Source organism: Aotus nancymaae, unplaced genomic scaffold, assembly GCF_030222135.1.
Source record: "Aotus nancymaae isolate 86718 unplaced genomic scaffold, 86718_ANA_hifiasm-v0.15.2.pri h1tg000008l, whole genome shotgun sequence".
Lineage (NCBI taxonomy): Eukaryota > Metazoa > Chordata > Mammalia > Primates > Aotidae > Aotus > Aotus nancymaae.
Genome location: NW_026988419.1, coordinates 15,008,695 through 15,024,376, shown reverse-complemented (window position 1 = coordinate 15,024,376; position 15,682 = coordinate 15,008,695). Strand labels below are relative to the sequence as shown.

The window sequence follows — 15,682 nt, the reverse complement described above, 5'->3', positions numbered from 1 at the left end:
CAGCCAGGCACACACACCTCGAGGTAACACCTCCCCCTCGCCCCCCCTCCACAACCCTGCGCACTCCACGCCCAGGCATCTTCCCGTGCACGCGCGCCCAGACCCCAACACCTTTACCCTCCTGCCCTCAGCAGGGCCGCTCCCACCCCGGGTCCCCAGCGGACGCAGTGGCCTCGGGACGCGTACACGCCTCCACGCCCCGCCGCGTGACGTCACGTGGGGTAGAGCCCTGAGACACTAAATGGGGGGGCGGGGGGGAGGAAAGGGAAGGCGGCAGAGCTCACAGAGTCGGGACAGTCACTCACTCTCCAGGCAGTGGGGCCCAGCACAGACAGCGCCGCCCCCGCCAGCGCGCCTCGCAAGCGCAGGCTCCTAGCGCTGCGCTGGAGGGCTCCCTGGCACCCCAGCCTTGCGTCCCCAGCCCGCTGCACCTCCGGGCCCCCCTTACCCTCGAGAGGCACCGGGAGTTGTCGCAGGGGGGCCTCGGGAAATTCCCCGGACCCCTGTGCCAGGAGGTGCCCGGTTCGCCCGCTCTTCACCCCCCGCCCCCCCCGAGGGCGGTGCCCGGGGGTGCTGCCCCATGGAGCGGGGAGGCGGGCGCCGTCTGCTCCCGGAGCCCTGACCCGAGTCGGAGCTGTGTGTCGCAGCCGTCCCGACCCCCCGGCGATCATGCGCCGGCGCCCCTGGCTCTCCAGTCCCACTGGGCTGTGAGCCCCCCACTCCCAGCCCGTCAGGGCCTGCGCGCCATGGGCAGCGCCCACCCTCGCCCCTGGCTGCGGCTCCGTCCCCAGCCCCAGCCGCGGCCAGCGCTCTGGGTGCTCCTGTTCTTCCTACTGCTGCTGGCTGCTGCCATGCCCAGGTGAGCCCTCGCCTCATGCTCCGCCCTCCTAGAGAGTTAGGTCCGGGGGCCCTGCAGGGGCCTCTGCTGCTCTTTCTGGGGTAGAGGACCCTGCAAGGAGGGAGGGACAGGGTCATAGGAAAGTGCTGGTGCCCAACCAAAGGCAGTGAGCTCCCTATAGGAGGGGGTTGGACAGTGACAGGATATGGGCCGTCCAGGGAGACAGGGCAGTGCTCAGAAGCAGGATGGCATCTAGGAGGGGAGGTGTGTATGGGGGAGCAAGTGCCAGTCTGGAATTCCTGCCCTGTTGGGGGAAGGCACCCCCACTCCAGGAGTAAGCACAAGCTATCTCACTCCTTCCTGCAGATCAGCCCCAGCTAGGGGCAAGGGTTGGGAGGCTGGAAGGGGGTAGCCCAGGTGGGGTCAGTGAGAGACTGCAGCTGCAAGAGCTGAGAGAGAGAGAGAGAGAGAGAGAGAGAGAGAGAGTATGTGTGTGTTCAATCGAGCCCAGGATCCCAGCAAACTGTGTGGGTAAATAGACAAAAACAATAGTTTTGTCTGTGTGCCCATGTGTGCATGCGAGAGCTCATGGGTCAATGTATGCTAAGATGAACACGTGTGTAAATGCGAGTGTCTTTGATGGTGTGTGTGTGTGTACTATGATGAAGTGTGCATGTGTGGAAGTGTGCTGGGGTTGGGTTTGTGTGTCCACCACAATGTGTGTGGAAGTGTGTCTGTGTGAATGTGACTGAAACATACCTGTGGGAGTGGGCTCCTGGGGGACCCTGTGTGTATGGGCTTATGCTGGGGATGCACATAGGAAATACTGTGTCCACAGGTATGGGGGAGGTGTGTGCATTTGCACGTTTACCTGTGTGGGTGTGCAGCTAGCTGGGTGAGTTGCGTTGGGCAGGATGATTGTGAAAAGGTCAAGGAAAGAGGAATGTGGGCCACCATGCAGAGGTTGGAATAGAGAGTGATTGTGGCCTTTGGGACAGAGTGTGTGTTGTTAGATGGGACTCTCCTGGTCCCCCCGAAACACTTGCCTACTCCACCCCACATGTCTGCAGGTCAGCACCCAATGACATTCTGGACCTCCGCCTCCCCCCGGAGCCGGTGCTCAATGCCAACACGGTGTGCCTAACGTTGCCAGGCCTGAGCCGGAGGCAGATGGAGGTGTGTGTGCGTCACCCTGACGTGGCTGCCTCAGCCATACAGGGCATCCAGATCGCCATCCACGAATGCCAACACCAATTCCGGGACCAGCGCTGGAACTGCTCAAGCCTGGAGACTCGAAACAAGATCCCCTATGACAGTCCCATCTTCAGCAGAGGTAGCTGCCCCTCACCCCTGTGCCCCTATCTGCCCCATCCAGCATCTCCACCTCAGAATTCATTCCCAGCCATTTCTAACCCACTGCCTCAAGCTGGCATCCCACCAACCCCACGTGCCCATCTGCTGGCCATGCCGCTCTCCTTCATCTTTCTGGTCTCAGAAAGGCCATGAGGGCAGAGAAATGGGGCAGTGTGGCTCCAGACTGGGCTGTGTGGGCTGAGGGTGGCAGGTTCCATGCCTGAGAACTGGACTCCTGGGTCATCCTGCCCTATCACCGACACTGCATATCTCAAGCCCAGGAAATATCTGTACCTGTCTCTTGCCTCTACTTACCCTCTACTTAGTAAACCGCGTTTAGGATGGGGAGCCCGTGGGGAAGAACCCAGAGTCAGCATGAGGAGGGGTTGATGACTTTGCCCAATGGTGCAGGTGGGGGCAGTCTGAACAGGTAAAGAGTCTGCGCTTCTGCAAAGCTCCTCCCGGTAGGAGACATCACCGGCCCATGTGTCATCCCTGCGGCCTCTGGAAAACCCTCTCTGAATCAGAGGTGCTGGATGTGTGTGCGCCTGTGTGTTGTGGCTCCTGCCGGCAGGCCTAGAAGTCCTGTCAACCCCTCTTCCCCTCACAGCTCAGAGGAGCGGCAGCCCATTCCCTGTCCTCCCTCCCGGACTTCTGGGTGACCCACCGGGACAATCACTAGAGTGGATGGCAGGAGGTTTTGTCACTCACTTCTGCTCACACCCACCTCCTGGCCTGGTCTCTCAGGCCTTGACTCAAATCTTTTGGGAAAGATGGGGCCCTGCCTCTGGGATGGGCCTAGCTGGGTATCTATCTCTCCTCTCAGTGGCCTGGGTGGGACATTGTGGGCACCTGTAGCCCTAGCTCCTTAGGTCTTGTCCAATTTTTAGTGGATGTGGAGGGAGACGGGTACGCAAACACCTTGTAGTCTTGAGGCTTCTTGGGGAGTCAGGCTGTACCCCAGATTCGGAAAACTCAGAAAGCCGTGGCCTTTCCCTTTCACACCAGGACCCCTGGTTGCATCCCCTGGGCCCCCATGTCAGGGGCCACCCCAGCCTCCACCAGCCCAGCCCCAGGCCCTCCGCCCCGCCCCGCCCCCGCGCGCTCCCTCCTCTCTCCCCCGCGCGCCCCGGGCGCTGTTTCTACCCGGCCGAGCCCAGCCCGACGCGTGTGGCGGCATGCAGCCGCGAACTAATCCCCGCGGGCCGCGGCAGACGGCTCCCGGCCCCAGCCGCGCCGCTCTCAGAGGGCGCCCCCCGCCCTGCCCCGGGCTCCCCCAGCCTCCCGCCCGCTGCCGCCCCGCCGCAGCCCGAGCCCCTCCAGCCGTCCAGGAGCTGCTGCCCAGGACTCCCCGGGCCTGCCCAGCTCGGACCGCACGCCCTTCCCCGTCCCGCCGCCCGCGCACCGACACGAAGTGACAGGCCTCGGCACCATTCATGCCCTGGCCGGGCCCTGCCGGCGCTCTCCGCCGCCGCGCGTCCGCTCCTACCCTCGGGTTTCTAGGTCGTCCGCGCTCCCCGCAACCGCGGTTCCCTCTGGGGCCCTCGGGGCCCCCAGGAGGACTCTGGCTTTGGTTTCTGCCTGCTGGGGACTGGGATAGGCGCTGAGGTTCTCACTCCTGCCGCTTCAGATTTGGCAAGGCAAGCTCTGCATCCGTCTCTTCGGGGCCCCGGGGGCCCCTCTGTCCTCCTGTTCCCTCTAGACCGAGTGAACTCAGGTCCCTTGAGTGGCTCGCTGGGTCAGGCCCGCGCGGTCTGCTGGAGGATCTTGGGGTCTTTGAAGCCTGGGGGAGAGTTCAGAGCGGCAGAACAGCCCGGGGTTGGCTGGGTGCCAGGCGCTCCCGGGTTCACCTGCAGTTTAATAAGCACGAGGTGAGCTGGGGGGACGGGTGGTAGGGGGAGGTTAGGGCTGGAGGGGGACGACTTGCCGGGGCTAGCCAGGGCAGGGAGGCGCCCAGCATGCGGAGGGAGTGGGACAGTGGCTGCCAGGCTCCAGCCACAGAGGTGAGGCTGGGCATTTTCCCTGGGCCTCAGGACACTGGCCTACCTCTTTGGCTTCTGCTCCACATCAATGCCCCTCAGTGCCACACCTCACACCTCATTTCCACCTCTGGCTTCTCAGAAGGGACTCTGGGCTTCTGAAAAGAAATCTGCCACTCCTCTCTTCCATTGGCCACCACTGCACCCCTGACTCCACCTGCTGGTTCAGCCTTCTGGGGGGCAGTCATTTCTCAGTCCATCGTGGCCCATCTTCTGGAGGACTAGCTAAATTGGAATCCTATGAAGCCACTCACCGTGTCAGCCAGCTCCTGGTCTACTTCCTTCCACCAGGAATCTCCCTTCAAGTTATGGATTGTCCATTGTGTGGGCTCAGGTGACCTCCGTTTCCTCCAAGTGGAATATCTGGGTGCTGACCCCTTTTCTGACCCAGGGTATCAATTGGTGAGGGTCCTCTTAAATGTGGATTCTGTCATGTTTAAACTTCAGTTGGTGCTTGGGTGGGGGTCCTGGGTCCCTTGGGCCTTCTTTAATGCCTATCATCATCTAATTGTCCTGACACCTTCCCTGAGATGAGCTAAGCTGGGGGGATGGGGTTTTGACAGAGGGAGGTGCAAGAGGGCTTGAGCATCTGGAGTGGACAAGCCTGGGAAGGTGAGGTATGCAACAGGGTTTTACCCAGCCAGGAAGAGGGGGTGAGCAGGTGCTGGAGCCTAGGCCATGGGAGACAGGGACAGGGGCTTCCCATGGGAATAGAGAGGGTCAGAAAAAGCTGTGGGAGGCCCCCAAGCCCATGCTGGCTGCTTCACCTAGTCCAGGAGCAGCAGTGACCTTAGTGCCAATGGCACTGGTAGCCCCAGCTTTTTGTACTAAGAACCTAGATGGCTGGTGCCTGGGCTGGGTGCTGGGCAGAACATCTGTTAGAGGGGAGTGCCTCAGTGTGAGGAACAGAGACTGCCTTCTTCTCTCACTGAGGACAGGAGGGAAATTTGAGGAAGGGGCTGCTGGGAGCTGGGCTCAGCACTGGAATGAGAGGGGAGGAGAGGTCAAGGAGAGGCTTGATGGAGGGAAGTGTAGTAGATTCACACAGCAGTCCCTGGGAGCTCCCACACAGTTTAGGTACTGTCTTCCTTAAGGCCCAGACCCATTTGGAATGGATGGAAAGAGGGAGTGTGAGGCCCACAGCCAGGCTTCCAGCCCAGGGGAAGCCAGCAGTGTGGGCTTCCAGGCTCTGCTTTCCACGGCCCTGGCCTATTTTTCTCCCACCTACATTTTACATTCATCCTCTTGGTTTTATGCCTAAGGCATCCAGGGATGGGAGTGGTGCTCAGATGGGGAAACCAAGGCATGGAGTACTCATGAGTACTCATATCCCAGGATCACCTAAGGTTCTTTTATTCTAATGATACCCAATTAATTAGCCAACATATACTAAGCACCTGCTGTGTGTTAGTAAATATCGGCTAATTAATTGGGTATCATTAGAATCTACAGCATTTTATCCATGTTTTAGGATCTTCAAACAGTCCCCATGTGGTAGATCCTATTCTTATTCTCATTTTATAAATGAAACTAAGAGAAGTTGGGTAACTTGCCATTAGTCACACAGCTTGAAAGTGAGCCGTGGAGGTAGAAGTCAAATGCAGGCCAGCTGACTTTAAAGCTTGCACCCAATCCCCTTCTATACCATCTCCCAGATCACAAGGCCAACACAAAGTCCCATTGTGTACCCAGAGAGGTGAGCTGGTATAATGGGGGAGCATGCCAAGAAATGAAACTGACATGTGTATGGGCGCACGCGCACACATACACACGCACACACCAAACACCTACTCCTGTTTTTGCATATGTGTGGCTCCATTCAGTGTCACGCCTAAGTGTTCCCACATGCACACCAGTCTCTCTCTCTCTCTCCCCAGGCACATGAGCAATGCACAGATTATTTGCATGGAGAGAATGGAGACCAGACCTCTCCCCTTCCCTCCCTCTTTGACTTGAATGGATAGGGCTCAAGCTTCTCTAACCCCTTCTAGTTCCCATTGGCTCCTGAATCCTCTCTCCTGCACCCTCCCCTGCCCTCCAAACCTCCTCCCCCAGCCCCTTCCCAGCCTTTGGCTGCTGCAGCCTGTAGCAGCAGCTGACTCCACTTAGATGCTGGCAGTCCCTGTCCCAGATCAAAGGCAGGGCGGCTAATTGTGTGTCTTAACGAGCCCCCTGCCTCCCTGCTCCGGGCAGCCCAGCTGGCCATGGCCCCACCCTGCTCCCCCTCCAGCTGGCCAGATGGCACAGTGCCTGCGTCTGCCCCAGACAGTTGGGGCCAGGACCGAAACTGGGGCCCTGAGCAGGAGCTGGGGGCAGACCCAGTGGGCTGGACTTCTATGAGGCCTGGATACTTGCAGCCAAGGGTGGCCACACAGGCCCTGCCTTGTCACCTCTACACGTGGCGATGACAATTGTTAGAGGCCACAGGGTGGTATAGAGAGGGTGTCTTTAGCTGCGTGGGGTAGGGGTGTTCTCTGCAGCTGTGGGCTATGTTTCTCCAGATCTCCCCAGGCTTACCCTGAAATGTGACAGGGCCTAGAAGATGGTGGTTGGCCCTGCACACCTCCCTGGACCAGCCTCATCCTCTTTCCTGGCGCTATGCACAGACAAGGCGATGGGAACTAAAAAATGAGCTACCTGGGTTTCTTTCTCAGCAGCAGGACTCCCTTGGAGTCACACATCCTTCAGTAGAAAGATGCCAGACCTGGAAGCTGGGAGAGCTGGGTCTGGATACAGCTCCATACCCCGTGACCTGTTTTCTCCTTTTGCATAACGTGTGTGTGTGTTTGGTAGTGGTGGCAGTGTCTGTGTGGAGGTGATTTCTGAGGCCTGGGCTGCCTGTGGAGGTCTGAGTATTGCCATGTGTCCTAGGATGAGGCTGATGACCCCCCAGCAATAAGAGAAGGGCTCGGAGTTCCACAGATAAAAGGCAAGGGATAAATGTAGGGTGTGCTTCCCAGGAGTTTGGTTCCATCCTCCTTCCCCTTAGGTTCCACTGCCCCAGGGCAGTTTCTACTCCTCTGCAGCTCCTGCTAATTCTCAGCATCTCCATGGAAGGCTCCAGCCCAAACCCCATCCCCTCTTCTCTGCTCATAGCTGAGCTCCTTATGGAAAAATGTACTGAGATGCCATGAGCTGGAAAGAGAGAGGGACAGTCTGCTTCATGGGCATCTGGTGGCCCAAGTGACCTATTCTAAAATAGGTCATGAACTGCTGGGCTTTGTCCCTGATCAGGATGAAACAAAAAACAATGGCCCCAAAAATACAGCAGGAGTGAGTGAGGTCAGATAGCAGAAAGAACTTCTCAATAATAGCTAATATTTGAGTAATACTTAATTAGTAAGGCACTATTCTAAGCACTTTAACTTTACCAATTCATTTAATTCTTGGGATTGCAATGAGGCAGATAATAGCCTTATTTTACAGATGAGGAAACTGAGGCACAGGGAGGTTATGTCACTTGGCCAAGGTCACTATTAGTAGCTAGTAAGTGGAAGAGCCAAGATTTGAAGCAAACTGATTTCAGGAATCAGTTCTTTTTTTTTTTTTTGAGATGGAGTCTTGCTCTGTCGCCCAGGCCAAAGTGCAATGGTGCGAGGCTCACTGCAACCTCCACCTCCTGGGTTCAAGCGATTCTCCTGTCTCAGCCTCCCGAGTAGCTGAAATTACAAGCACACACCACCACCCCTGGCTAATTTTTGTATTTTTAGTAGAGATGGGGTTTCACAATGTTGGCCAGGCTGGTCTTGAACTCCTGACCTCAGGTGATCTGCCCACCTCGGCCTCCCAAAGTGATGGGATTACAGGCGTGAGCCACTGTGCCCAGCTAGGAATCAGTTCTTAACTACTAAACAGCATTTTTCTTTTTCTTTTCTTTTTTCTTTTTTTTTTTTTTAGCAGGAAGGGGAGAACAGGGGTCTGTGATGCAGGGGGTGAGGATTAAGGTGGGATTGGCCTAGGGCCTCTGGCTTCTCTTGCTGCCTGCCCTCTCTCTGATGTGTGGAGGCGAGTCGGAGACTTGTACCAGAACTTGTTCCTAGCTGGTCCTTTCTCAGATGCAGAATAAGCAAGAGGTAGCCAGCAGGCCTGAGAGTGGGACCCTCCTTTGCAAGTAGGGTCTCTGGGAACACCCCCTGCCACAGGTCCAGGTGTTCCCAGAGAATGGCTCAGGCTGGAACCCGTAGACGGAAGGCAGTGTGGACAAGCTAGTGGCCAGGCCGGCCCAGCCGCAGCCCCCAAGAGTGGTTTGGTCAGCGAGAGTCTGTGCCTCCTGAGCCATCTGGTAAGCCTCAGCTTACCTTTCTCTCTCGATGTTCAACACTACTACGTGCAAGAGCCTGGACTCCCCTCTAGTGTCCCTCCAACAGGCAAGGTGGCTGGGTAGTGCCCATTTCTGAGTGGCTTTCAGTGATGTCCTGTGGACAAGGAAAGGGAAGCTCTGCTGACCCATTTCTCTACCTCTGGAGTCTGGCCATTAGGGAGGGTCCTATGCTGGGCCTAAGATGGGCATGCATCCAGCAGGCTGCCTTGGGCAGGGAGCATTAGGAGCTGACTGTCCCTCTTACTTACCCTAGTGCCCAATGACATCTCCTAGGCCTGGAATTCCATCATTGGCGATTTATTCTTTTTTTCCCCAAAAATTGTGTACAGTTTATTTTATGAAATGTCATTTATTTATTTATTTCAATAGGTTTTGGGGAACAGGTGGTATTTGGTTGAATAAGCTCTTTAGTGGTGATTTCTGAGATTTTGATGTGCCCTTCACCCGAGCAGTGTACACTGTACCCAGTGTGTAGTCTTTTATCCCTCTCTTCACACCCACCCTTTCCCAGAGTACCCAAAGAAGTCCAATGTGTATTCTTTTTTTTGAGATGGAGTCTCACTCTGTCGCCCAGGCTGGAGTGCAGTGGCACGATCTCGGCTCGCTGCAACCTCTGCCTTTCAGGTTCAAGTGATTCTCCTCCTCAGCCTCCCAAGTAGCTGGGACTACAGGTGTGTGCCACCACGCCTGGCTAATATTTGTATTTTTTAGTAGAAACAAGGTTTCACCATATTGGACAGGCTGGTCTCGAACTCCTGACCTTGTGATCTGCCCGCCTCGGCCTCCTAAAGTGCTGGGATTACAAGCGTGAGCTGCTGTGCCCAGCCCAATATATCATTCTTATGCCTTTGCATCTTCATAGCTTAGCTCCTACTTGTAAGTGAGAACACAGGATGTTTGATTTTCCATTCCTGAGTTACTTAGAATAATATGGTTTCAGATTCCATCCAGGTTGCTATGAATGCCATTATTTTGTTCCTTTTTATGGCTGAGGAGTATTCCATGGCATGTATACACCACAGTTTCTTTATCCACTCGTTGATTGATGGACATTTGGGCTGGTACCATATTTTCACAATTACAAATTGTGCTGCTATGAACATGCATGTGCAAGGATCTTTTTCATATAATAACTTCTTTTCCTCTGGGTAGATACCCAGTAGTGGGATTGCTGGATCAAATGGTAGTTCTTCTACTTTTAGTTCTTTGAGGAATCTCCACACTGGTTTCCACAGTGGTTGTAATAGTTTACATTCCTACCACATTGCCATCAGCAGCATCACTGGCAATGTACTCTTTTTTTTTTCTTTTTGAGAAGGAGTCTGGCTCTGTTGCTAGGCTGGAGTGCAAGTGACATGATCTCGGCTCACTGCAACCTCTGCCTCCTGGGTTCAAGCGATTCTCCTGCCTCAGCCTCCCAAGTAGCTGGGACTACAAGTACACATCACCACACCGAACTAATTTTTTTGTATTTTAGTAGATATGGGGTTTCACCATGTTGGCCAGGATGATCTGGATCTCCTAACCTCGTGATCCACCCGCCTCAGCCTCCCAAAGTGCTGGGATTACAGGCGTGAGCCACCTCGCCCGGCCAATATATTCTTTAGATTAAATGTTGCCCTCATGCTGTGGGCTTATTTTAAAATTGCGGATACCACTGTGAGAGGTAATAGATTAAATCCCTGACTGTAATAAGAATGTGTTTGCCAGATACTTTCTGCCATATAGTAGAGATGTAGACATACAAATTCTGAGTTTGCTAAAGGTGATGTTAAGGGACAGGAGGAGAGAGTGCAAAAGGCAGAGGGCAATTGGGAAACCGCCCCCCCCATCCCACCAGGTCCTGTGTATAGAACAGCTGGCTTCTGGTGTGATTTCTGCCCTTCTTTGACTCTGTGTCCTTGTGCCAGACTGTCCAGCATACTTGGCCTCAGTCTCTCCTTGGAATGATGAGAAGGGTGGGCTGGAGAATGGGGTGTCGAGGCCCCTCCAGAGTCCATGTGTTCTGGGTCTTTAATCACAGGTTTCCGAGAGAGCGCTTTTGCCTACGCCATCGCGGCAGCTGGCGTGGTGCACGCGGTGTCCAATGCGTGTGCCCTGGGCAAACTGAAGGCCTGTGGCTGCGATGCGTCCCGGCGAGGGGACGAGGAGGCCTTCCGTAGGAAGCTGCACCGCCTGCAACTGGACGCACTGCAGCGTGGTAAGGGCCTGAGCCATGGGGTCCCGGAACACCCAGCCCTGCCCACAGCCAGCCCAGGCCTGCAGGACTCCTGGGAGTGGGGCGGCTGCAGCCCCGACATGGGCTTCGGGGAACGCTTCTCTAAGGACTTTCTGGACTCCCGGGAGCCTCACAGAGACATCCATGCGAGAATGAGGCTTCACAACAACCGAGTCGGGAGGCAGGTGAGAGCCCCGCCCCCTGGGTCCGCTTCAAATCCCTTTGCCTAGGGCCTACCCCTTGCCCAGGCACGTGCCACCTTGGCAATCTTCTCATTGACCCTGTCTAACTCATTCAGCAAACACACATTGAGTATGTACTGTGCACCAGGCACTGGACTAGGCCTGTGGATACAGGGCTGAAAGGAGCCCTGCTGCTCCGGATCAGCACAGTACCTGCTGAGCAACCTGCCTCTCCTACTTCCTTGGGTGATCACCCAGGAGAAAGGACAGGGCTGCAGGAGTCTAGGCCTGGCACTGCCATCTGACTCCTCCCCTATCTAGTTGAACTAGATCATCCCTAAGGTTCCCCTCCACAATGCTAATGTTCCGTGATCCGGTGATCTCCTCTCCCAGCCTTTCTGTGCAGTCTAGAATGAGGGATTCCTGCAAAGTAAGGGGTGTAAGTGAAGTTCCTAGGGGCCACTGTGGAACTGTGTTATGATGCCTTCCTCCTTGGTCCTCTGCTCTCAAATCCTACTACCTCAAAGGTCATTCATTAAAAATAAATTAAATACATACACACATACATTAAAAAAAAAAAAGAAAAGAAAGTGAGAATAAGCTTCATTTACTGTCTTGAGCACTTTCCTACATATTAGCCTTTTTTTTGGAGATAGAGTCTCACTCTATCACCCAGGCTGGAGTGCAGTGGTGCAATCTTGGCTCAGTGCAACCTCTGCCAACCAGGTTTAAGCGATTCTCCTGCCTCAGCCTCCCAAGTAGCTGGGATTACAGGCACCTGCCACCGTGCCTGGCTAATTTTTGTATTTTTAGTAGAGATGGGGTTTCACCATCTTGGCCAGGCTGGTCTTGAACTCCTGACATCATGATCCACCCGCCTTGGCCTCCCAAAGTGCTGGGATTACAGGTGTGAGCCACCACACCTGGCCCATATTAGCCTATTTAATCCTTACAGCTACCTATGAAGTGGGCACTGTTATTAACCTTACGTTGAGATATGGAAACTGAGGCACAGATCGACCAAGAAGCTTGTCCAAGATGATGCAACTAGTGAGAAGGTGGCCCAGGCAGGACTCATCCCCAGGCAGACCTCTGAGCCTGTGCTCTTTTATTCTACAGCGTTGAGTCCACACTCGGATACTTTGTTGGCTCTCATGGTAGCTCAGCACCATCCTTTCCTGAATATTCTGTCTCCATCATCCCTTCTCTTGACTCTGCCCAGCCTGCTGAGGCCTTTTCTCTGGCTTCCTCTCATTCTGGCTGGCACCTTCTCCATCTCACTCTCCTTTCTCTTGGCCTCTTTTTTTTTTTTTTGAGACAGAGTCTCGCTTTGTCACCAGGCTGGAATGCAGTGGTGCGATCTCGGCTCACTGCAACCTTCGCCTCCCAGGTTCAAGCGATTCTCCTGCCTCAGCCTCCCGAGTAGCTGGGACTACAGGTGCTACCATACTCAGCTAATTTTTGTATTTTTAGTAGAGACGGGGTTTCACCATGTTAGCCAGAATGATCTCGATCTCTTGACCTCGTGATCTGCCCGCCTTGGCCTCCCAAAGTGCTGGAATTACAGGCATGAGCCACTGCGACCGTCCTCTCTTGGTCTCTTAGCCTATGATGAGTGGAGAGAGGCTCCCAGGCCTCCAAGGGAGGTGGTTATGGGAACACAACCTTTCTTCCTGCACAGACTCCAAGCTGATTCAGCAATTCCCATCTTGACTTAGAGGTGGGGTAAACTGAGGCACGCTTAGCCTGGGGTCATGTCCAGCTCCCACCCACCCTGCCCTATACAGCTCTTTTCCCAAGCTTCACTGCCATCCCAGCCCATACCAATGGTGCCTCCTCCCCCTCCTCGTTAAACTGGTTAATTAATGGCTGCTGCCCGTGGGAAGCAGATGTTCTGGAGCTGTTGGCCTGGGGAGGCATCGGGCTGGTTCCCACGTGGTTCTGACAGCACAGGCTGCGCATGCCCACTGTGGAGCCCTTTCAGACCTCGAGGGGAAGGCGCCCTCTCTTACGGCCCAAGTTCAAGGGCCCTGGCTCATTGCTGTCACTGTCTGAGGGTGTGTTTTTGGAGTAGACTAAAGGAAAGGAGGGGATATGGCCAACTTCTCACAGCATTTCTGGTGAAAATAACGTCAAAGAGTTCTTAGGGAGGAGACTCTAGAGCAGGCTGTGAGCTGGGTGGAGGGCAGCCAGGTTGTGTTCCCATAACCACCTCCCTTGGAGGCCTGGGAGCCTCTCTCCACTCTCACTGGGCTGGAGAGGCTGGCTCTCTTTGGTTCCGTTCTGTATTCAGGTAGAGCTTTGGCCCCTGGTGGCGCTGACTTCCTAGGAGGAACTATGGGTCTCAGCATAGTCAGAATGAGCCCCAGGCAGCATAATCGGGGGCAGTCTCCCCAGCACTTGTCCCCCTCCTTTGGCTCTCTACAAAGAGAGGCAGGGGAGTGGGAGTGGGAAGGACTGAGAGGGGGACCAAGGCTTTCTCAACTTCACTGAACCCCCCCAACCCAACCCACCACACACACACACACACACACACACACACAGACACACACACACACACACACGCAGATCCTGGAGTGAGATATAGTGGGGCCAGCACCCTCCTGCTCCTGGCCCCTACCCCAGGGGTGGCGGGAGAGGGAATTTCCCTGCTGATTTGGGATCCCCCTTCAGGAAGCAAGAGCCTCCAGCCCCAAGGGCCCCCCTGCAGCTGCTGGAAAGGCGGCAGGAGAGGAGGGGAGCCGGAAGGTGGGAATTCCCCCAGGCCTGGCCTGGTGGGAGGTGGGTGGGAGAGGCAGAGGCAGAGGAGCTGGCACAGGAGTTCTCCTGACTGCCTGGTTGTGAGACCCTCCCTCCGGGCCTCAGCGTTTGCCTCTGTACAATGGGAGTGGGTTTCAGAAGCTGGCCAGGCTCAGCGCTGGGAGGAGGGCAGTGAAGTTGGCCGCCGATGTCACCCCTCACGGTACCTCCCTCCGCAGGCGGTGATGGAGAACATGCGGCGGAAGTGCAAGTGCCACGGCACGTCAGGCAGCTGCCAGCTCAAGACGTGCTGGCAGGTGACGCCCGAGTTCCGCACCGTGGGGGCGCTGCTGCGCAGCCGCTTCCACCGCGCCACGCTCATCCGGCCGCACAACCGCAACGGCGGCCAGCTGGAGCCGGGCCCAGCGGGGGCACCCTCGCCCGCCCCGGGAGCTCCAGGGCCGCGCCGCCGGGCCAGCCCCGCCGACCTGGTCTACTTCGAGAAGTCACCCGACTTCTGCGAGCGCGAGCCGCGCCTGGACTCGGCTGGCACCGTGGGCCGCCTGTGCAACAAGAGCAGCGCGGGCTCGGATGGCTGCGGCAGCATGTGCTGCGGCCGCGGCCACAACATCCTGCGCCAGACGCGCAGCGAGCGCTGCCACTGCCGTTTCCACTGGTGCTGTTTCGTGGTCTGCGAAGAGTGCCGCATCACCGAGTGGGTCAGCGTCTGCAAGTGAGCGGCCCGGGGTCCCCTGGGCCCTGCTCGAGATCCTCTCCTGGAGCCTGGCACTCTGAGGCTTACGGTCTTGGCCAGGCAGCATCGCCTTGGCTCTTGGGAGAGAAGATTGGACCACATGATCTTATAGGCACGTCCCAGCTCTGAGGTCTATGATCGCCGGACAGTCCAGGCCTGTCTGAACCCCACCAGTCACTTTCGTGGGCTCTAGGACTGATTGGCCTCCCCTCCCTCCCCCAAGTCCAGATAGCTGAGTTGGGCTGGGGGTTGCCCCATACCCTAAAACAAGCGTCAGCCAGGCAGCCCCTCAGTCTGTCCATCATTTTACCGTTTCCCTGGAGATGGGGTGGTGGAATGAATGGAGGCTGGTGGGCAGAGGAGGATTAAAAAAAAAAGAAGAAAGAAATAGACATAATTGAGCTGAAGTGATTCTGTAGAGGCCCCAGACACCCTCCCCCACCATTCCCCTCATCATTCATTTAACAAATATTTATTTTGCACTCTCTTTGCGGCACTCTGGGGGCGGTGGGGTGAGTAGGGACGGCAATACGAGGCACTGGGGCCGCAGATGTGAGTAAGCAAGACACAGCACTTGTCCTCCTGGTTATTACATTCTTGCTAGGGGGAGGCGTGGGCAATAAACAAGTAAATATACAAACAAGGTCATTTCAGACAATGTTATGTGCAGGCTGCTGGGTGTAGGGGGATTTGTGGGGAGTGAGGCTCCTCAGACAAAGCCACTGGTCAGGGAAGGCCTCTCTGAGTTGTGATACCCATGCTGGATCCTGCACCTTAAGGGCCATGTAGAGTGCGGGTAAGGGCTTTCCAGGCAGAGGCCATGTAAAGGCAGAAAGTGTGAGTTGAGAAAGCTCTCTGCCTGCTGGAGGAACAGCAAAGGGGCCATTGTGAGTCCCGTGAAGAAGTCAAGGGACAGACTAGCAGGAGAGGTGAGCAGAGGGTGGGCAAAAGTCACATTGTGTGTCTTTCTAAGCCAAGGTAAGGAGTTGGGATTTTATTAAAGAGGAATGGGAACCTTGAGATTCTTAAGCAGGGGAGTGTCATGGTTCGAGTCTCACATGGATTGCTGATGGGGAACTGGCTGAAGGGGGACAAGGTGACAGCTGGCAAGCCAGTGTCAGAATAATAACCACCTTCTAAGTCAGAGATGGGGCTTGGACTAGTTGGAGGCAGTGGGGATGTGGAGAAGGGCCCTGGTGCCAGAGCTCTAACCGCCCACCTTGTGCCTGAGCCCTCTG

General features: G+C 55.9%; 1 protein-coding gene across 1 annotated transcript; it reads left to right on the top strand.

Annotated features, from left to right (window-relative positions):
- The first annotated feature begins 602 nt into the window (after positions 1-602).
- WNT10A (Wnt family member 10A) lies at positions 603-15,084 on the top strand. The gene is made up of 4 exons (XM_012445847.2): positions 603-859; positions 1,909-2,171; positions 10,575-10,954; positions 13,930-15,084. Exons 1-4 carry the CDS (start codon positions 747-749, stop codon positions 14,425-14,427), a joined length of 1,254 nt encoding a protein of 417 aa, XP_012301270.1. The 5' UTR covers positions 603-746; the 3' UTR covers positions 14,428-15,084.
- Positions 15,085-15,682: the final 598 nt, after the last annotated feature.